At 39.1% G+C, this 23,389-nt stretch overlaps 1 protein-coding gene across 1 annotated transcript; it reads left to right on the top strand.

The window, feature by feature from the left end:
• Nucleotides 1-116: 116 nt before the first annotated feature.
• Nucleotides 117-21,905, top strand: pkmb (pyruvate kinase M1/2b). The gene is made up of 11 exons (XM_079808953.1): nucleotides 117-188; nucleotides 1,614-1,792; nucleotides 1,881-1,972; nucleotides 7,364-7,495; nucleotides 7,594-7,780; nucleotides 7,916-8,186; nucleotides 11,966-12,116; nucleotides 12,201-12,353; nucleotides 13,997-14,163; nucleotides 16,697-16,878; nucleotides 20,013-21,905. The coding sequence occupies exons 2-11, from the start codon at nucleotides 1,642-1,644 to the stop codon at nucleotides 20,117-20,119; spliced, it is 1,593 nt and encodes a 530-aa protein (XP_079665079.1). The 5' UTR covers nucleotides 117-188; nucleotides 1,614-1,641; the 3' UTR covers nucleotides 20,120-21,905.
• The last annotated feature ends 1,484 nt before the right edge of the window (nucleotides 21,906-23,389 follow it).

Genomic DNA, 23,389 nt, shown 5'->3' with positions numbered 1-23,389 from the left:
TAATATTTTTAATGTAATCATATGCACTACTTACGACGACATTGAAAATACCGAACTATAATATCCATCCGATCCTGTCGGAAGAACACGCAGAGCTGTGGGAAGTAGTTCCGGTCAGTTCAGACAGGATAAGTTCAGACAGTGGCGGTGAAAGAAATCAGAAGTTCTGCAAGCGTTCATCTTCTGAGGTAGGAGGCGAAACTCGACAGAGGATTTAAACAGGGCATATACAACTTACTAAATGCTTATTACGACCCGAAAGCACGCTTTAGACGTTTTTACATCTAAAATAAACGTTTATTTTAACCATTCCTTAAATATAATTACAAATAAATCATTGTTTCGCGTAATTAACAGTCGCATATTGGAGATAAAGGTCATGGTTATTTATTAACAAATGATGCACTTAGTTCATTGATTTATAAAATATGTTTAGTCAAAACTATTTTGTGTGTTTATTCAATATTTAACAACAAAAATAACGATGATGATGTTGATTATTATTTATTACTTTAACAAGTTGCCTTTTTTTAACATGAGTTCACTGTTTGCTGGAATGTGTGTGATGTGTGTAAGAGTGTGTGCAGTCATGCATCTAAACCCACTCTTCCTTTCTGGCTCAGGCAGAGCTGCCAGTGGCTCTCATTTACTCTTCATGTAACTAGTGGGTTAAACGAGAAATACATAAAACCAAATCAAGTAAAGTTGATTAGTGTTATTTTATTAGCATCTAACATCTTACATTAGCAGTTAAACTGGGTTTGTGTTCTCCTGTAAACTGGTTGACTGATCTTTTCTACATCTAACCTGCTACTGAAGTTATAAAACTAAATGTGAACATCGTATGAAATTATCCTCTGAAAATCTTCATAATTCATAACCCTTGTGAGAAAGAAGTGCCCCTAATTGTATTGGTTGTGCACTTCAAATCTTAAAAGTATATTTAAAAAACTATACTTGCATATAATACAGATGAAATACCATTTTGATGTTGACTAACATACTTAAACGTGTAAAGCACTTGAATATAAATGTAACTGTGTGTTATTTGATATTACAGTAACAAGCTAACATATTTCAAATATACATTTATTTCAATTTCTAAATTGCAACTTCATTACAGATGTGTAATAACAACATATGACATACAAGTTTAAATAGAAATTACAGTAAGTATATTTTGTTTGATCATAAATGCTTGTCAGTACATTCAACAGTACAGTTAGATTTAAACAATTCCATATAAAGATGTATTAAAGTCCTACTTAAGTAGGTTTAAAAAACACTCTTAAGTTCAACTAATTGCATTTAATATAATGTAAAGTTTAATACATGTTCATATAATTGCAATTAACGTGCAATTAAGTGTGAAAAAACAAACAGTATATTATTTTAATGTATATTAAGTGCTTAAAAGTATGCTAAAGTGTACTTCTTTTTCACAAGGGCAGTCTTGTTTGAAATTGTGGTGGGAAATTGTTGCAGCTTGGACATCTTGTCCATTTGTGTTCCACAGAAAATAAATAGTCAAAGGGGTTTTGAGGATAATAAAAAGCTCAAAATAATCTGTGTCCTTAAACCACCTAAACTTGCTTTGTCTATGTTTCTTCCAGGACTTTTCTAGCAGTCGCATCTCCAGCCATGTCTCATACGAAGACTACGGGCTCTGCCTTCATTCAGCAGCAGCAGATGCATGCAGCTATGGCAGAAACCTTCCTGGAGCACCTGTGCCTGCTGGACATCGACTCTGAACCTACAGTGTCTCGCAACACAGGCATCGTCTGCACCATCGGTTAGTGCGCCACCTTAGGAGGTTTTATTGCAAATTGTCCCTCAACACGTTGAGGAAGTCTCCAATGTTTCGTTTTATTTTAATTCAGGGCCTGCCTCGCGATCGGTGGAGACACTGAGGGAGATGATCAAGACCGGAATGAACATTACACGGATGAACTTCTCCCACGGAACTCATGAGGTACGTGATCTCATCCGTTCCGGACCTTACTTCCATATACTCACGGCAAAGATCTTTTTCATTCTTCGCTTTTGTAAGTTTGTAATACCTTAGCAGCGGCAATTTGCTAAAGGGGTCCTGTTATGCTTTTTCGCCTTTTCAACTTTAGTTAGTGTGTAATGTTGCTGTTTGAGCATTAAAGCTACACTGTGTGATATTTTCCCCCATCTAGTGGTGAAAAGGTATATGACCATCCAGTGAATATTAGTTTTTGTTCCTCTCAATTACGAATTCGTTTTAACTCCTACGGTGGCCGATTTAGTCCAAGATTAACATGGCTTCCAGTTCGACCTCGTCCACATTCTACACGGTGCCATCGAGTGTTAAAACGCGAAAGACGAAGCTTGAATTTACGGGTATGTCCCTCTTTGGCTAATGTACTTTCAAGATGGAGGGGCAACATGGCGACCGGCATTCAAACCCCTCACCCGTATGTATTTTCAATGGCATATTATAAACTTACGAGAATACTTTATTACTTGAAAGAAGTAAATATACATTAATGAGCACATATATTTTTGAAAGAACTAAGTGTTTTTAGCTAAGAATAAACTAAAAAAGTTACAGTGTAGCTGTGTCTGTCGTCGCCTGTCGGTACAATGTGAATTGGCCTTTATAGCAGCCGTGCTGAAGGGATCAGCATTTTGATGCATATGTAAATATATCCTCTCAATAACAAACTAAAAATGATTGTTAGAAAACAACAGTTAAGAAAGCATCTGATCATAGCGATTTGCAAATGTTTGCACCAGCACTGCATTTCTACACTTCAGTCAATTCACATCACATTTATTTATATAGCACTTCATACAGTAGATTTCTTTAAAGCAAGCAGCTTGAAAAAAGTGTCAGTGTCACTTTCAAATAAAATTACAACTTAAGTTTCTTCTTTACGTCACACTAGATCATGTATATCGCGCCTCCTTTAGCATGTTCATTTCTGCTGGAATGATCCACAAATGTGTTGTTATATCATCAAGCAGTCTATTCATCTTGTAATAAGATATCTTCAAAAGTCTCATCCCCTTAGCTAGAGTTTACATTCGTACCGCCCGTAGATCATCCATCATTGTGCCGTTTCCCTTGTGCCTCTTCAAATGTCAAAAGTTGTAAGCTGATCTTGTTAGCCACTCTGATCTGTCTGGTCGATACATTGAGTAAAGTTATCTTGGGCTCAAGCCAGAGCGCGAGTTTAGACTGCTCTGACCTCTCCCTTTTAAAAGTCATGGCTTTTTACCTTTTTCTGCATGGCACCTTTACTACAGATTACTACATCAGGCATGATATCATCAAGCGATGCATGATATTTCCAGCTCAGGGCATCAGAAGGTCAAAAGCTCATGTTCCTTTTTATAATGTTGCTTCTAGGGTATGACAGGTAAGTATGAGCACACAGTTCATTGAGAGGTCCAGTGCAGACTGATCTCATGAAATGGCGTATGTATGACACACCAATTCGTATGCCATTTTGGCGTGCTATCAAGACGCATAATCGCTTTTTAGCGTGTTTATCAACGCCGTTTCATTCCATCCCCCTACACTGCCCCTAACCCTAAACCTACCCATCACACACACACACACACCGCCCCTGCCCCTAAACCTACCCATCACAAGAAACATTCTGCATTTTTACATTTAAAAAAAAACATCATTTAGTATGTTTATAAATCCATTTACATTCACGCGGAATCACACGGCGTAGACATACATGCGGAATCACACAGCGTAGACATACACGTGGAATCATAAGGCGTAGACATACACGTGGAATCACACAGCGTAGACATACACGCGGAATCACACAGCGTAGACATACACGCGGAATCACACGGCGTAGACATACACGTGGAATCACACGGCGTAGACATACACGCGGAATCACACGGCGTAGACATACACGCGGAATCACACGGCGTAGACATACACGTGGAATCACACGGCGTAGACATACACGCGGAATCACACAGCGTAGACATACACGCGGAATCACACAGCGTAGACATACACGCGGAATCACACGGCGTAGACATACACGCGGAATCACACAGCGTAGACATACACGCGGAATCACACGGCGTAGACATACACGTGGAATCACACGGCGTAGACATACACGCGGAATCACACGGCGTAGACATACACGCGGAATCACACGGTGTAAGCATACACGTGGAATCACACGGCATAGACATACACGTGGAATCACACGGCGTAGACATACACGCGGAATCACACTGCGTAGACATACACGCGGAATCACACGGTGTAAGCATACACGCGGAATCACACGGCGTAGACATACACGCCGAATCACATGGCGTAGACATACACGCGGAATCACGCGGCGTAAGCATACACGCGGAATCACACGGCGTAGACATACACGCGGAATCACGCGGCGTAAGCATACACGTGGAATCACACGGCGTAGACATACACACGGAATCACACGGCATAGACATACACGCGGAATCACACGGCGTAAGCATACACGCGGAATCACACGGCGTAGACATACACGTGGAATCACACGGCGTAGACATACACATGGAATCACACGGCGTAGACATACATGCGGAATCACACGGCGTAGACATACACATGGAATCACACGGCGTAGACATACGCGAGGAATCACACGGCGTAGACATACACGCGGAATCACACGCCGTAAGCATACACACGGAATCACACGGCGTAGACATACACACGGAATCACATGGCGTAGACATACACGCGGAATCACACGGCGTAAGCATACACGTGGAATCACACGGCGTAGACATACACGCGGAATCACATGGCATGGACATACACGCGGAATCACACGGCGTAAGCATACACGCGGAATCACACGCCGTAGACATACACACGGAATCACACGGCGTAGACATACACACGGAATCACACGGCGTAGACATACACGCGGAATCACACGTGGAATCACACGCCGTAGACATACACATGGAATCACACGGCGTAGACATACACACGGAATCACACGGCGTAGACATACACGCGGAATCACACAGCGTAGACATACACGCGGAATCACACGGCATAGACATAACACGCCATTTGGCTTTAGAAAGTGGCATGTATGTTTACGCAAAGTCATGATGTCATGTTGTCCAGTGAATGGTCCAATGTATTCAATTATTTTGATCTTTTATCAAACAAAATTCACAAAAATCTAAAAGTAAAACAATTGGAAATAGGGGGAAAATCTAATTATGAAATAAATATTTTTCTCTATTACACACTGGCCACAATTAATGGCACCCTTTTATTCAATACTTTTTGCAACCCAAGTCCATGTTGATACACTCTCCTCTTCAGTTTTCTATAGGGTTCAGGTCGGGACTGGGACAGCCATGGCAGAACCTTGATTTTGTGCTCAGTGACCCATTTTTGTGTTGATGTTTGTATTGGATCATTGTCCTTATGGAAGATCCAACCACGGCCCATTGTAGGATTTCTATCAGAGGCTGTCAGGTTGATTTTTTATCTGCTGATATTTGATAAAATCCATGATGCCATGTATCTGAACAAGATGTCCAGAACCTCCAGCAGAAAAAATAGGCCCACAATATTAAAGATCCAGCAGTATATTTAACCGTGGGCATGTGGTACTTTTTATCCCTGTGTGCACCAAACACATCTTGTGGGTTTGCTGCCCAAAAAGCTTTTTTCTTCGTTTCTTCGTGACCATAGAAGCTGGTACCATTTGAAGTTCCTGACAACTAAATATGCTGGAGTTTGTTTTTGGATGAGCGAGGAGGATTTTTCTCGAAACCCTCCCAAACAATTTGTGGTAATAGAGGTGCTGTTTGATATATTAGTTTGCGGCTTTCTTTTTTCTGCAATTCTCCAGCTGTGATCCTTAGAGAGTCTCTGGCCACTCAAACTATCCTCTTCGCCACACATAAAGACAATATAGACACGTGCTCTTCCACGCAGATCCGAATATCGGCGCACCACTGGCCTTGCTCCGTTTCCACGGCTCTGCCACAAAGCAAAATGGTTCAGGAATGGTTTGAGGAGCCCAACAAGTTTGAGGTGTTGATTTTCCCTCCAAATTCCCCGGATCTCAATCCAAACGCGCATCTGTGGGATGTGCTGAACAAACAAGTACGATCCATGGAGGCCCCATCTCGCAACTCACAGGACTTAATGGTTAACATCATGGTGCCAGATACCACAGCACACCTTCGACGGGTCAAGGCTGTTTTGGCAGCAAAAGGGGGACCTACACAATATTAGGAAGGAGGTCATAAAGTTATGCCTGATTGGTGTTGTTACAATCCACGCCTGTCACGGACTCCATTTCCCAAGATCCTCCCTGTCTCACACCTGAACTCACTTCCTCATTGTCTCTCCCGCTCTCCCTGGATACCCTGCACCTGGTCTTGTCTTTAGCACTCCTTTATATTGATCTCACTTCCCAGCACTCCTTGTCCGTTCTTGATTATGTTACTTTGTTGTTTGGTTGTGTCCCGTTTTCTACTATTGGTTGAATTAAACCCATCTATTATTTGAAGTCTGCATCCTGTTTTCCTCGCTGCATGACCAGAGTGTAACAGGTGTATAATATCATATATATCCAGAGTGTAACAGGTGTATAATATCATATATATATATGTATATGTGTGTATATATATATATATATATATATATATATATATATATATATATATATATATATATATAAAATGTGTATATGTAATAATCTGTATTGTATTTGTTACTCTTTGAAATAACTTCTTATAGCATCTTTGCAGTTAGCCATTTTTTACATGTTTACATTTACACGTTCTGTATTGAGAGGGATGACAACCAAAATATTGACTGAACTATCAGTAAATCTGTCAGGCCAGTCATAAACTGAGTTCAGAAGCAGTCAAATGTTTCTGTGGGTCACTGGAAACATAACCTGTCTCTCCCTGATTCTATATATACCTCTCTATCTCTGCTTCAAGCCTGCGATTGGACAGACCGGACAGAGACTATCATGGCGATTGAGCTGTAGACTTTACTGCAAAGACATGTTCACTTTGTTCTTTTTATTTTGCAACAGTCAGTAGAGTTTTATAAAACTTTATCTTCCATTTGAGAGCAAGAAAAAAAATACACTACAGTTTATATATATATATGTCCACCTGGATGGCATTATGAAGTTGTGTTGGCTTGAGAATATAGATATACCTTTTTTCAACTTACTAGTATTGGCCACTATTGTGTTCTTATTCATACTTAATATTACATTTAAATTACCTTTCTTATGCTCACTTAAAGTTATTATTTAAAACCATTGACGCTTCATTTTACAGTACATAACCTTTTTTCGTGCAGTACCATGCTGAAACCATCAAGAATGCCCGTGAAGCCATTGAGAGTTTTGGAGCTGGTAGCATTGAGTACAGACCTGTGGCCATTGCCCTGGATACCAAAGGCCCTGAGATCAGGACTGGACTTATTAAGGGTGTAAGTATAGTGACTCATTTTCTGATGTCCTTTTCAATAATAGAAACTCTGTTATAGATCTATAGGTCTAAATTCTCATGTTTGTGTTTTTTTTTCAGAGTGGCACTGAGGAGGTCACGCTTGTCAAAGGTAACATTATCAAGCTCACTATAGATGATAAGTTAATGGACAACTGCGACGAGAAAACCCTGTGGTTGGACTACAAAAACATCACAAAGGTGGTGCAGCAGGACAGCCATATTTTCATAGATGATGGTCTTATTTCACTCAAGGTTAAGGAAATTGGTGAGTTCCAAGTCAAAGTTGCTTTCAAGTTCAATTAATCTCTCCTCTCGTAACCACTTAAAATGTTCAACCATTTAACATATAATAAAAGTGATACATCATGGCAGGATGTGTTAACATTGTTGAATGTTCCAGGTTCTGATTTTCTGAACTGCGAGATTGAGAACGGAGGCATTTTGGGCAGCAAGAAAGGCGTGAACCTGCCAGGGGCGAATGTTGACCTGCCCGCAGTGTCTGAGAAGGACATTCAGGACCTTCAGTTTGGTGTGGAGCAGGGCGTCGACATGGTTTTTGCCTCCTTCATCCGCAAGGCTGCTGACGTTCATGCTGTCAGGAAAGTGCTCGGAGAGAAAGGCAAGGACATCAAGATCATCAGCAAGCTGGAGAACCATGAGGGTGTACGCAAGTGAGTGAGAATATATATAAAAAATAAATAAAAAAATAAAATATATATATATATATATGTGTACAGTTTAAAAGGAAAAATATATAACATTTTATTATATATATAGTATATATAATGAACATAAGTTCTGTAATACAATTTATCTACTGTACCTGTGAAAAGTTTGGAAACATTACATATTTTTACTGTTTTTGAAAGATGTCTCTTATGCTCAACAATGCTGCATTTATTTAATAAAAAATACAGTAAAAATAGAAATATTATTACAATTTAAAATAATTGTTTTCTATTTGTGTAAATTTAAAGGGGTCACGAACTGGCTTTTAAAAAAAATTATACTGTTGTCTGAGGTTAACTTATGATGTTCGGGTTGTTTTTACATTCAAAAACATCATAATGAATAAGTAATAGGATATTTTGTACCCTGGTTTTGAGTCTAGCTCCTGGAACTCTCGTTTTTATGGGCGCACCGCATTGAAGACTTGGAAGTAATCGCTCACTGCTATTTTTGGATAACAGTTTTGGATATTATAATGAGTTTCGACTACCCCGTCAGTACACATGGGGAATTGTTTAAAAAACTGAAAAACTGCAACCAGGATGATTCGCCCATAGGGCTCGCGAAATGTCTTTATCAAACAAACACAACGATTTCAGGGCTCGATAATTAACGCTTATCTGCTTGTCCGCTTGTCCGGGACAAGTGGATTTTTTTAAGGGGCAAGTGAAAGATAATTTTACTTGCCTGACCGGACAAGTAGACTGATTAAAATGTCAAAAACATAAAAAATATCTAGGGAATCACCAAAATGCAAGAATGATTCTGCATTCATTTAGTGTAAGTGGCGATCAATAGTGGATAATAGTATAATGTACTGACGTTAACAATGTTGCGCTGTTGAGGCTCACGCAGCCTCACGAGGAGAAATCACAACAAATCAAAATGTGGAGTTTTTATATTTTCTAACATATGATACAGTTAAGCAACATCACACAAGCAAGAGTGCTGTTGTTCAGAATACCATCACGTCTGAAAATGTGACACTGATTTCATATGACAGTTCCATAAACAATTAATTAACATTAAGTCACTTACATTTTAGATGCAATATTGACTGTTTTTGTTCTATTTCAGCAGCAAAAATATTCCCAAACAAAGATCACAGCAGAACCATAACGCATCTCACAGCAATAGTGTTACTGAATGATTCAGAATTTTGAATGAATCAGTTGAATCAAAGATTCAATGACCTATTCATTAACAACTGCCTCATTCTTGAATGAATCAGCCATTTGAGCGAATTGACTCAATGACTCGCTCATTAAGACTGTCTCCTGCCGCCACCTACTGGCAGTTTAGTTTCATGTTTAAACATTCTTTTAAACTTTTCTTATTTGTATATTCAAAAAATATTTACACCAATGTCATAACATTATTTAATACAGTTGTAATTTTTCAGTATAAATTATTTAATTTGATTGGAAACAGCCCTATAGTGTCTTAATCTAGTTTAATTTATTGATCAAATTTAAGAATATAAAATTAAAGCTGAAGCATAGCCTATATTGAATAACACAAATCCCTTTATAAAAGGTAAAAATATCACAAATATGCAGATTTAAAATATTTCAAAGCTGATTGAACACTGGTGAGAATATTGCTTCTGAATAAATTACACACACAAAAAAGTAATAAAATAAAAATTTATGGACAAGCTAATTTTTTACTCGGACAAGTGAATGACAAGCACGTTAACAGGCTTAATGTCGAGCCCTGGATTTATCTCTCATCCACCTGCAATTAATTGGAATTAATTTATTTTTTATAACTTGGCCCGCCCGATCGGTGGATATAACCGCGCATCACTAACACACACACACACACACACACACACACACACACACACACACACACACACACACACACACACACACACACACACACACACACACACACACACACACACACACACACACACACACACACACACACACACACACACACACACACACACACACTCCTATACAAGCCAAGTACGTGCATCAGCAAAACTTCACTGCAGACAAATCAGCATGTTCAAAACTTTCACGATTGTATTTTTACTTCAAATATCAAGTCAAGAGAGTCAACAACGCACATCAAGATAGGAATTGTATTTCACTATTTAAGATAGCCCGACTGGAAAACACATTAGCCCGGGATGTCGGGCTAGCGATTTTGCGAGCACTGGCCCATACATGTTTGAGTCTGATCACCAATCGCAGGACAATGAACCAACAACACGTCAAATACAAAGGATACCCCAGCCTGTCACAGCGTGGTTAGTTATCGTTAATTATGTTTAGTTAGACACATGGATATCAAACGATCTGTAACAATACAATACTATCACATAGAAAAAAAATGTTGCACCATTCTGTCAGATACAATAAAGAAGGCACAGCATAGTTTTTGTCTGCAAATCCAGATTTTCTTTACAAACGAACCGGCGGTGAAATGAAGCGAACAAACGTCTTACCCACGCGAGCTGAAACTTCATTAAAAATAAAGTTCAACCGCATTCCTAATATTGGACTCTGCAGGAAGCTTATGGAGCGACTGTGTCCTTCCACAACTAGGCACTGCACAATATTTTGTAATCTTCAACAGAATGTTTATTGCTCGGAAGTTCGATCCGGTTTAGCGCCACTAGGTCTATGTTATTTGTGTTTCATGTCATGCACGAATCGGTGGGCGGGGCTACAGAATTAGGGGTTCTCCTGTTGAGGTGGCATTTCGCTGCTCTCTGACGTCACTGGGAAGCCAATTCACAGATCTCTTGTTTGATAAGCCAGCTGTCGATAAAATTATTTTTCTCCATTAGGTCACCTGATGGGGTTTTGGTTTCCTTGCCACTGTCGCCTCTGGCTTGGCTTGCTCAGTTGGGGACACTAAATTTTTCAACTAAATATCCAAATAAATCTAACTATTAAACTAAATGAACCATATAAACTAAATTACTGATCTAAAGCCCACACTGTCACTGTATGATAATTGAAATGAACTGATGACATCACCGTTTTCTCCAGAACGGCTATACGGCTGAATAAAATTCTGTTGCATTATTTTCCTGTTTAACACTGTGAAGCTGCTTTGAAACAATCTGCATTGTTAAAAGCTCTATATAAATAAAGTTGACTTGACTTGACTAACAAGGAAGTTTTCAGCTCTGAAACTTACAGGATATTCTCGATGATCTTTTATATATCAAAAGCTCAAGGAAAAGTTGATTTCTCAATTCATGACCCCTTTAAAAATGTAACTTATTCCTTTGATGACTAAGCTGAATTTTCTGCATTATTACTCCAGTCTTCAGTGTCACATGATCCTTCATAAATCATTCTAATAGTAATATGATGATTTGCTGCTCAAGAAACATTTCTTATTACAGTGAAGACATTATAATTTTACAGAAGATTTCTATTTAATAAATGCTTTAATAAATGCTGTTCATTTAACTTTCTATTCATCAAATAATCCATTAGTTAATTATCCCACACCTGTTCCTGTTCCAGTTAGCTTCCTGTTATTTGAACCCTGAGTTTTCCTTAGTGCTTTGTCCTGTATTGTTTGTGTTATGTGGATATGCTACCTGTTTCCTAAGTTTGATTTATTTACTAAAGAAGACTGTTTGCTCTTTGAATCCTGATCTTTGTGTGTTTCGCTACAACCACCCACACAACGTTACAGTGAGTTTGTTGCTCTGATTGTCTTTATTTATATTTCTTTATTTGTGTAGGTTTGATGAGATCCTGGAGGCTAGCGATGGTATCATGGTCGCCCGTGGAGATCTGGGTATTGAGATCCCTACTGAGAAGGTGTTCCTGGCTCAGAAGATGATGATTGGTCGTTGCAACAGAATTGGCAAACCAATCATCTGCGCCACACAGGTTAGAACTGAAACAAGTGAGCCGGAATCAGTTCCTCTAGCACAAATTGATTGTTCATCCACCAATTGTCTCTTTGACTGACAGATGCTGGAGAGCATGATAAAGAAGCCCCGCCCCACCCGTGCCGAGAGCAACGACGTGGCCAATGCCGTGCTTGACGGTGCCGACTGTATCATGCTGAGTGGAGAGACTGCAAAGGGAGACTACCCAATAGAGTCTGTGCGCACACAGCACCAGGTACGGAGAGCGCCCCCCCCTTCTGGCTGTGCCCTGATTGGTGCCTGATAGGTGTAGCAATGCTAATATTTTAATAATATACTGCAAGTTTAGCATGCAAACCAGAAATCTCTTAGCTCTAGGAGCACAGCTAGCAAAACTAAACAGTAGCTAAATGCTATTGCTGTAACTGCACTTACTACATGTGCAATTAACAGTTACCCTTGAGAAAATAAATACAGTTTAGCATACTTTTTAAGTACTTATTACAGAAATAATATACTTTAAAAGAATATACTTGTGTTATTTGAACTTAAGAGTGCTTTTATTCAACCCATTTAAGTAAATCTTAAAGGGACAGTTCACCCAAAAATGAAAATTGTCATCATTTAATCACCCATATGTTGTTCCAAGTTTATAAAATAACTTTCATAATTACTTCTATAGTCTTTGAAATATGGTTAAAGTGTACTGCCATAAACTAAATTTATGTCATTTCTATTGAAACTTCTGTCACATTTAAATATTTTTGAAATTACACATTTGTAAGGATGCAGTTGCAATTTAGTACATTTTAAAATAAAAACTTTAAATGTAATATCAAATAAAACTACATTTAAAATTATAATCAAGTACTTTATATGTGCTTTATTATGTTATTCAACACATCAAAATAAGTGTACTTCTTTAAAGCATGACAAAATAATAAAACACAATGATTTAATAATGATTTTATTATTATTTAAAATGCACTTTAAAGTAAAACATTTTATTTGACCTCATCACAAATAGTTAAGAAACATAGTCATTCTCTTTAACACACTTAAGTGACCTTTTATTTCATTAATACTATATTTTCTGCTAGTATTGTTTAAAAATATATATACTTTTAAGATTTGTACACTACAAGTGCACAATTAAGGGCACTTCTTTTTCTCAAGGGTATGTTATCCTAGCTAGATTTGTGCTTGGATATGCTTTTTTCTGTGCCATTTGTAATTAAGATGGCCTTTTGGGACACTAGCTTCCAGCCTCTTCATTCACTATCAAGGTTTTTCCATCAATAAAAGTATGGTATCATGACACCAATGAAGGAACAGATGCTAATACTGTGATGTATACTTTGACAGAACACTAAAGGTGCAGTCACACTTGTGAAACAATAAGATCCATTGTCTGTTATTGTAGTGATGCACGAAGCACCACTCGCATGGAAGTCACTTTAAAAACCAACCAGCTTTTTGTTGGTCAACGCTGTTGGTCAGGCATTAGAATTATCACGGTTACTTGCGTGTTGTCGCATTACTGACGAGTCCAAATCGTAAAAGTCTGTTTGCAAAGCCTGCGCTGAAATTGAAACCAAAGAATCCATAGTGTAATGTACTGAATACAAATAAAAAATGCTCAACTGAGACATTCACATTGTTGAAAATAAATAACCACATTCCTTGCGTTAGGATCCTTTGTTCCTTTGATCCTTTGCTCTTCTCTCCTCGTCATCTCACTAACACGCCAGTGGGCAGGGCCAAAGTTGCAATTATGAAGTAGGCGTTGATTAATTTTCATCTGCAGAGGCGGTCTATTGCCCTCACTCGATATTCCTGATCGAGTGGATTCCAGTTAAAATGACTATTAAAATGTGTCCATTTTTTGTGTTGCATCAGATTGCCCGTGAAGCAGAGGCCGCTGTGTTCCACAGGCAGTTGTTTGAAGAGCTTCGCCGTACATCACATCTGACCCGTGACCCCACTGAGTCTGTGGCTATTGGTGCGGTGGAAGCCTCCTTCAAGTGCTGTGCCAGCGCCATCATCGTCCTCACCAAGACTGGCAGGTCAGAGACACCATTCATAACCCTAAAGTCTTACAGTGGCATTTACACAAACACTTGTTTCTAATTTTAGGTACAGTGACCTCAACTCAGTGTTGTGCACATGAACTAAAGAATGAAAGAATGTAAACTTATGAATGCACATGCTTTGTAGGATGCATCTCATCTTATGCCATTTTAAAAGAGATATTGCTTCCTCTAAACATGCATAACTTAATTTTATCAGTTGTGTAGAGTTAGTTAGCCACATTAAAGAGTCTCTATCTCTTTGTCATTCTCATACATTATCCGATTTGCCTTGTGGCTGATCGAAATGCATCTCATTGCGAGACAGTCTGACCTTTGCAGGCCTGAACCTTGACATTTCATAGGCTAATTTAAACTCCTTATTCACTTGTCCCGCAGTAGGTTGCAGAGAGGCAAAAGTGCACACTCACTGGGGCTTTTACACAGGAGTACGTGTTTCCAACCAGAGGAGATATAATTTCAAACAAGCATGTCTATTTATTGCTCGGCTATCTGGAATACTTAATTCTGATTGGTCAGTTGCATCATTCTTTTGTCAAGTATTTCATGTAATAGTTGCTAAACTGTATAATTTACAGTTTTGCTACTTAGCTGTGTACATAGTTTTATGTTTCTTACAAACCTCAGTTACTTACTAAAGAAATTTCAATTTAAAGTAAATTATTTGATAGAAAACCAATTAAGTGGACTAATGCACAGCCAATCATTAGCGCAAAATAAAACCTTTTATGATGATAGAATAGCTTTGTGTTGAAGTCCTGACCATGCTTGTAAAAGGTTTTGATCTCTTGTGCATTTATACATTAATTTAACACAATTTGAAAAGTCAAAGTCAAACTTATGTTTCTTTTTTAATTATTTTTTTTGTTCATTTTTATATAATAACAAATTAATTAATATAATAAATTCATTTATAAAATATATAATCAAGCACTGCAGCTGAATACTGAGGGCATAACCCGGGCCCCACAAAGAGTCTGACCAGTTGGTTGAGCTGGCAAACCCATCTGCTCCAGTGGGTATCCTCGTGGAGTACGAGGGCATGGATGAGAGCCCCGACTATACATACACCCCTTGGGGGGGGGAGCTGTGCCGGGTCTACATATAATGTTTTGAGGAATTGGAGGAGGTTATTCCCCTAAGTCTCCTGTCGCTGCTGGTTCCGCCCAACTCCAAGTCTCCTGCTTGGTTCCCTTCAGTTCTTTGGCTCTTCTTCTGAATCCACTCTGCTGCGCGGATCCAGTTTGGGTCGTCTGGTCTCTAGCTCCACCTTGGCAAATGGATCCCCTGGCTCTACTTCGGGCCGTCAAGCCCGTTGCTCCACCTCGGCCTCGGCTCCACCTTGGATCCTCCTTTATCCGTCCAGCTCCACATTGGTCATTCGTCACTCTATCTACGCCACAGACCTCCACTCCTTCAGCTCTGTTGGGCTCCACCTTGGTCCTCAGTCCCACTGGCTCCATCTCAGCCCTCCGACACCTTGGCTCCACCTTGGCAGCTCGTCACTGTGGCTCGGCCTTGGCCTCAAAGACCTACAGTGTCGCCCGATCTTTTTCGTCTCCTTGGCTCTGCCTGGGTCTCCAACTCTTCTGGCTCCACTGCTGTCGGTTGGTTTCTTGACTCCACCATGGCTCCTTCCTCCCATCTGTGCCGCCTTGGGCCTTTGCACTGGCTGTGCTCTGGGTCCTCACCTGGACCATCCCTCCATCATCTCCTCCCTGGCACCCCCCTCCCTCCACTCCCCCATGGACTGTCTCTCTCCAGCTCCATGCCCTCCACCTGAACCCCCTCGCTCCTCTTTTGAACTATTTTCTATGGTGCTTTCTGGGAGGGGGCACTAATGTCACACATATATTCTGTTTTGGTGTAGGTAGTTCCTGTACCTGTTTCCTTTGTTCCCATTTTCCCGCGACTAGTCTGTTTCTATGGTTGCTGATTTGAGTTACTCACCTGTTCACTGTTACGTTGATTAGTCTCCCTTTATTTAAGCCCTGTGTTCTCTCAGCTTTGTTCAGTGTTGTACATGTTGTTTACGTTAATGTGGTTGTGTATTGTTTCCTGTTTCACCCGTTGCTGACATGTACAGTATGTTTTACATTTTAAACTATTAAAATACATACATCTAATGTCCTCATCTTATGACCTAATAAGAACAATAAAACAGTTCTGTTCCATTAGCAAATTAAAATCTCATGTAATACGAGCTCATTTTAAAAGGATTAATATTATAATAAAATCATAATATATTAGTTAGTCAAAATATGAATAATTATAACCTTATTAATAATATTATTAATTATATTTATTATTAGTTGTAATATTTAATAATAATAAGAAAAATCATTATCATTGTGGTTGAATCTTAAAAGGAGGGTCCATGACTAATTATAACATAATATTACTTAGCATTATTATTATTATTATTATTGAGAATACATTTTTTATTATTTCTTTAATAATCCTGTCTTAATATTTTGTTTTAAACGTCGACCCGTCTATGTCTCCTCAGGTCTGCCCAGCTGCTTTCCAGATACAGGCCACGTGCTCCTATCATGGCTGTGACCCGTAACGGCCAGACATCTCGGCAGCTGCACCTGTATCGCAGCGTCATCCCAATCCTCTACACCAAGCCTGCTAATGATGTATGGGCTGAGGATGTAGATCTACGTGTCAGCTTCGCCCTGGAGATCGGTAATGAGACGGCTAGAGAAATCTAGTACTTCATCTAGTGTGACACTAACAGATGCACATTGATTTAGTCTTCACTCACTTACAGAGCAGGTTACCTTTTACAGGGATGCTGGTGGCTGGAAAGGAAGGAAATATCAGTTTACATTTCCAAACATTCATTTGCCATTAATTGTAATAATCCAGTGAGATTTTGGTATGTGCAAGTTAATTGATAAATATGACATTATTTTTGAAAGCATCCTCACTTTACAGCATTTTACACAAGTGCCTAAAACTTTTCACAGCTTTGTAGGTCTGTTTCTTCAAGCATCTTGGAGATGTTGTCGCGGTTCTTCTGGATTTGGTCTGTCTCAGTTTTTTCTGTTTCTTCATGTAATAACTGACAGACTCGATGATGGTGAGATCAGATCTCCGTGTGGAGCGTATCGGCTGCTGTCAGACTCCTTGTGCATACAAAAACTTACTGGATTCTTACAATGAATGGCTAAATTAATGTTTGGAAATGTAAACTAATATTTCCTACTGATTAAATTTAGTTAGCTTTTAGTACAACACTAGCATAAAGGCCCATTCACACCAAGGATGATAACTATCAGTGTTGGGTAAGGTACTCTAAAAAGGTAATTAATTACTAGCTACTAATTACATTGTGGTAGGGATACACACAAAGATGAAGGTTTAGTGTTCAAACAGTCTAATAAACTCCAACAGAAGGCAGGCAGGTAGGCAAACGAACACCACGTTACATTTACAAGATTGGACAATGACCATAGAAAACACAGGAACTTATATACAGATGACAAATGCCCGAAATCATAGGCAAATCGGTGCTCGTGCACGTGAGTGACAATCACGCAGTGTGAATTTACAAAGACGCGATCTGAGAGAATAGTAGACGAGTTGCCGACATCCGTGAGATATTTGGCATGCTAAATATCTGGACCTGTCTGCAATTTAAAATCCTGCTGTGTTCTGACTGAAAAATACATTGGTGACGACCGACAGCCAATGAGAGAGCAAGATACAGGGCAGCGGGAGGTTCGCGGAGGAGTTATGGACCAGAATATCAGTATTTTAATAGATATATTTACAAATCTATCAAACAGAAACAAAGCACAAACATTTGCTTGACCAGCCGCAACAGTAACTTATTTATTTACCTTGCTCCCTGTGTCTCCCCAAGCATTTCCTCGGCCATAATCTTTTTTCTTTTTCGACAATTCCAGTCTCGCGCGAGAACTCCAGTCTGACCCGTGTGTAATCTTGCGTTGTTTACTTGTCACATCTCACGTGTGTTTGGTTGTGAAACGTAGTTTGCGCACCGGAGAGAGTTGTCTGTGATTCTTCCTACTGTTAAGTCATGCAGTGTGAAACCTCCTGTCGCCGATCCATCGGTCAGTGTGAACACAGCAATGACCGAATGCTACCCCAGATAGTCATGCAGTGTGAAAAGAGCAGCCGACATTAGATGACATATATACAGACTAAGTGTGACATACATCTTTAACAGTGTAATTTAGATTACTGGACTAATTACTCTCTCTAAAAAGTATTGTATTACTTAAGCGTTTTATACTAATTATCTAAATCCCATATTATCTCGACCAGCTGAAAAATACAAGGAAAGACATGAAACTGCTCTTTTAATTCTTTCAAATAAATAATATAAAATTGCATAAATTATTCTTGAACTGACCAAAGTATTTAAAGGGAGAAGGTTACATTAAAAACATTCATGTTGTTAAATTTAATGTTAAATCCATATTGTTTTATATAGAATTGTTCTATAGTCTATGCAGTTTTTAATGTAGTTACATCAGAAGAAAAATTAAGAGTAATCCCTTACTTTACCTTTTCAATGAAAAAGTAATTAAATTACAGTAATGAATAACTTGGATTATTCTATGATCTTTTGTAGTATAAATAATGTGAGTAGTGTGTTCAAACTGAAAATTTCAAAAAGATAGTGCTCTTTACCCGGATGATGCACTTAATTAGCCATTGAATGACAAAATAACCGTATATAAGATTCAAACAATACACTAGTACTATGCACGTATACACATGCTCAACTGTGTAGCGGGTGTTATTTGGTATACAACTTATAACTATAACAACACAGAGCAATAGCGTAGCCATAAAAGAGACTGTGGGTGTGCATCAGAAAGACTGGGTGTGCCACATTTATTATCAGATTAATGTGCAAAAACCCCGACTCTGCTTATCACTAATGTTACAGAATAGACTGGGCTAATGTGTAAAACTATACTGAGGCTCGCCGTGTGTGTGTGTGTGTGTGTGTGACCCGTGCTGGCAAAATGAGTAGGATTGCGCACGGGCTAATTTGAAGCTACAGGCTAAACAAGTGAAAATGTCAATTTTGGTCGAATTTTAGGTTTTCACACAAATTAGTTAATTAATCCCTCGTTTAGAGATCCCAATGCCCCAAATAGCAATTAAACATCTAAAAGTATCTTTATTTGTACGTTTTCTGAGAGGAGTGCTGTTTTCCTCTGCTCACATCTCAACGACTGAGACTTCCCCTCAGCACAAGTTTGGCATTGTTTTAAAGCGCATCATTCCAACTTTATAAATATTCATAGCAAATTCTCAACAAAAGCTACGCTATTGACACAGAGGAACAATATACTTGGAATTACTTTCAGAATGTTTTTTCTTTCAGCTGATGAAGAATAAAAACATTTACAACCAATCAGAATCAACCGACTTTAAACAGCTTCGGCTGTGCTTGGTGTGAATGGGCCTTAGCTAAAGCTAAAAGCTAGCATGTAGCCGATGTGGCACAGAGGAACAATATACTTGGGATTACTTTCAGAATGTTTTTTTTTTTCAGCTGATGAAGAATAAAAACAGTTACAACTAATCAGAATCAACCGACTTTAAACAGCTTGAGTTGTGCTTGGTGTGAATGGGCCTTAGCTAAAGCTAAAAGCTAGCATGTAGCCGATGTAGTAAAAGTCACAAACTGCAATTGAACATCCAGTTAGTAAAGCATGTATTATATGCGATTTAGATGTGGTCAAGAGTGTTTGATATTCATATATCAGACACTAAAACCATTTACCTTTGTACTTGTAGGCCTACTTGTTTACACCCTCCATTTTGATTTTCAGGCAAGACCCGGAAGTACTTCAAGTCTGGCGACATTATCATCGTTGTCACAGGCTGGCGCCCAGGATCTGGCTACACCAACACCATGCGCATTGTTGTGGTGCCTTGAGCGCAAACTTGTGAACTGTAAACCCTATATATTTTCACATGCAAGCAGCTGTTCATCCTCCAAACAAGATATTCAAGTCCCAAAAATAGACTGTTCACATGTTTTAAATTCCCATCAAACTCGAGGAGATCCTTTTAATCCTTTTTCATCCCACTGCAAAATTATTTTCACCAGTACTGTACTGTGTGTATTTACAGTGACCATTTCAAGTATCCCGAGTGTATTAATATATTGTGGAATTCCATTATTTTTCCCAGTATGTTTTATGTTTTTTAAACATCATACATTTTTGGAATATGTTGTGCTTTCACATATTGTCAAAAGCAAATATCCCAATACCACCACCCCGTGGACGAAATTGAAAATACAGAATCTAGACAATTAGGTCAGTCCAATGTCATTTCTCTGTGTTAATGTGTTCATACTTTTAAATAGCACCTGATGCCAAGGAATAATTTCAGATAAATGATATTGAATTATATGCATGGTTATATGCTTGGATAAGAAAGGTCTGGATTTGTTTGGCTATCTGTACTCAATTAGCTGTGATATTAGATAAATGACCCCCTGAGAGCAAAAGAAAGGTAATTTAATCATTTGATGGCTTTAGACAGTGACCACTAGGGGTCACTGTGTAATTGGACACCCAAGGCACATTGCACATTATTACACAAAACAAATTGCACAATGAAAACGTAAACGTTCATAATTTATTCATTTGATTTATTTGGATAGTGCCAAAATACGAAAACAAATACCCCAAATGTTCCACTGGGAGGAGGGATCCAAATACAAACTTGTCTTCTGTGCAGGAGCCATTCTGTTGCAGAGTGAGTCAGCAGTCCTGATGCGCAATTAAAATTTATAACGCAACTTTTCAAACTTTAACAAGGGCCGACAATAAGGGGAAACTTCAGAGCATCAGGTTTCATTGCAGACTAGGGAGCCATTTTGGCATTAATATAACGGGATCACGCTGTAATTAGCATGGCTTGCAGTCTGGGTGTACCTTGGCTGCATTGTCAGAGTGACAGGGATCAGCTGGTCAATTTGTATGCAAATAGGGTGAGGCTTAGCCAGGCTTTGATTCGCCAGCAGGGCTCGCTGACATCAAGCCGCTATGAGTGGAATTCTTACGCAGCAGCATCAGTGCCGGAGCGGGACAAAGTATAATAGCTGTCTGCCATTAACACCATTTCAGCATTTGGTTTGTTCTTTACAAGCCATCCCTGCTTGATTCCACCCTAGGAAGGATAACCCTTCTCTGGCGAGCACTCGATCTGAGCAAAACATGCAGATTAGATGCTGTTCCACCGTGATACTGATAGGGGTTAAACAGTCCAGTTCAGTGGGGGATGGAGAGCAAGACAGTGGGAGATTGATCCACTACTGTCTCGGGGAAGTGGAAGATGCTATCTCAGTTCCCCACTGGAGCTACATCAAGTGTCAGGAGCGCTGGAATCTAAGGCTCAATAAGTGGGAGAAACAGCACTGTGGATGTTCAAGGACACGACCTTGGGATTCTCTCGTTCTGTGGCACTGTTACAGAAGCCATATGCTCGAGAGAAATGCAAATTAGGGCCGTCGATTAAACGCTTTGAGTCAAAATAATTACATTGAATTTAATTATAATTATGATATATCAATATTCACCTTATTTTTCAACAGGAATGTAAGCTTTTGAATGTGCAAGACCGATTCTAATGCTTGTTAAAGTCACCATGTCAATTCTTACTTTTTATGGAATATTGCAGCATTTACACAATTTAAAAAAAACTTTCCCTCCCTCGTGCAGCATCTTGTCTTCTTTGATGAGGTGTTTACTTGCGTGAGGGCGGGACAACCTGTCACTCACATGAGATCGACCAATAGCAAACCACAGACATCCACCCATCCAATCAATACCGATGGACAAAATCAAGTCCTGTCTTTTTTTTCTTTTTCGAGCAGTTTCAGTCATATATACGTCATAATAGAGTGGTGCAGGTAGGGCCTATGACATCACTTTGTAGGACAAAACGTGGAAGAAAGTTAGCATTTTAGCACCTCCGGTTCCATCGTCCCAAAGTCAATGGGTTTTTTGAATGTGATTTTGGTTAAATGGCTGTAATAAGAGCAAGCTCAAGACACTTTCACGTTTTCGCGTCATAAAATATATCAGTATCACCCCACTCGTGATTTTTTTTAAAGCTGTAACGTGTCTTGAAAAAGGCGGTTGCTAACAAGTGGCTAAATGGGACTACAGAGGCTGTCGGGGACATTAAAAGTCATCACGCCGAAAAGGTAAACTTTTACAGATACAGTAATGCTCATAATTGTGGTCTTATAAACTATAGTCTAACTTTAACATTCTGGGAAAATGTTTTTAAATAAAAACTGAAAGAGATGTCAGAAGCTTAGTGATGGTGACGCTAACTTCTGGCGACTGCATTTAGACTTCAAAATTCATAAAAGTTGTATTCATCTGTGAAAATTATCTTGATGGACAAAAAGTATCATAAATGTTTTTTGCGATAATCCAAAAGCCTATGAGAAAATCCTATTGGGTTTTTTGTTAAGGGAACCAGTGTGATGCTAACTGCCGATTGGCCTACAAAGTGACGTCATACCTGCAGCAGTCTATAGACAAGAAAAGACTATCGCAACTTCTATTTCATCCCAACATGTCACAGTTTCTGGGTCCAAATGGAACAAGGGGTGCTAATATGAGGTGCGGCCCAATTCACATTCTTATAGTGGATAAGTACATATGTAATTTGTCGGCGCAAATACACACTCGCAGTGTGCTGTAATACTGAAAAATCATTATCCTAACCTTTATCTCCATACTGACATCTCAGATGGGCAGACATTCATTCATCTTTTATGAATCCTTAAAAGACATATTATGCCCCTTTTCATAAGATGTAATATAAATCTCTGGTGTCCCCAGAATGTGTCTGGGAAGTTTCAGTGCAAAATACCCCTAGATCGTTTATTATAGCTTGTCAAATTTGCCCCTATTTGGGTGTGCGCAAAAAACGTGCCGTTTTTGTGCGTGTCCCTTTAAATGCAAATGAGCTGCTGCTCCCCATCCCCCTTCCAGAAGTTTGTGGATCCTTTACGCGAGCCTCAGATACTCCGTAAAAAAAACAAACAGACAAATCTGTCAGGAAATAACCAGTTGTGGAGTGCAGCCTTACATGTTTGAACCCGGAGTCGGACACTGATGGAGATCTCAGGAAGAGGTTGCAACTTTTAGACTGCACCTGGACGTTTCTGAATGGTTAG

Source organism: Gobio gobio (assembly GCF_949357685.1).
Source record: "Gobio gobio genome assembly, chromosome: 25".
In the NCBI taxonomy this organism is placed as follows: Eukaryota; Metazoa; Chordata; class Actinopteri; order Cypriniformes; family Gobionidae; genus Gobio; species Gobio gobio.
This window is presented reverse-complemented; position numbering and strand designations above follow the sequence as displayed.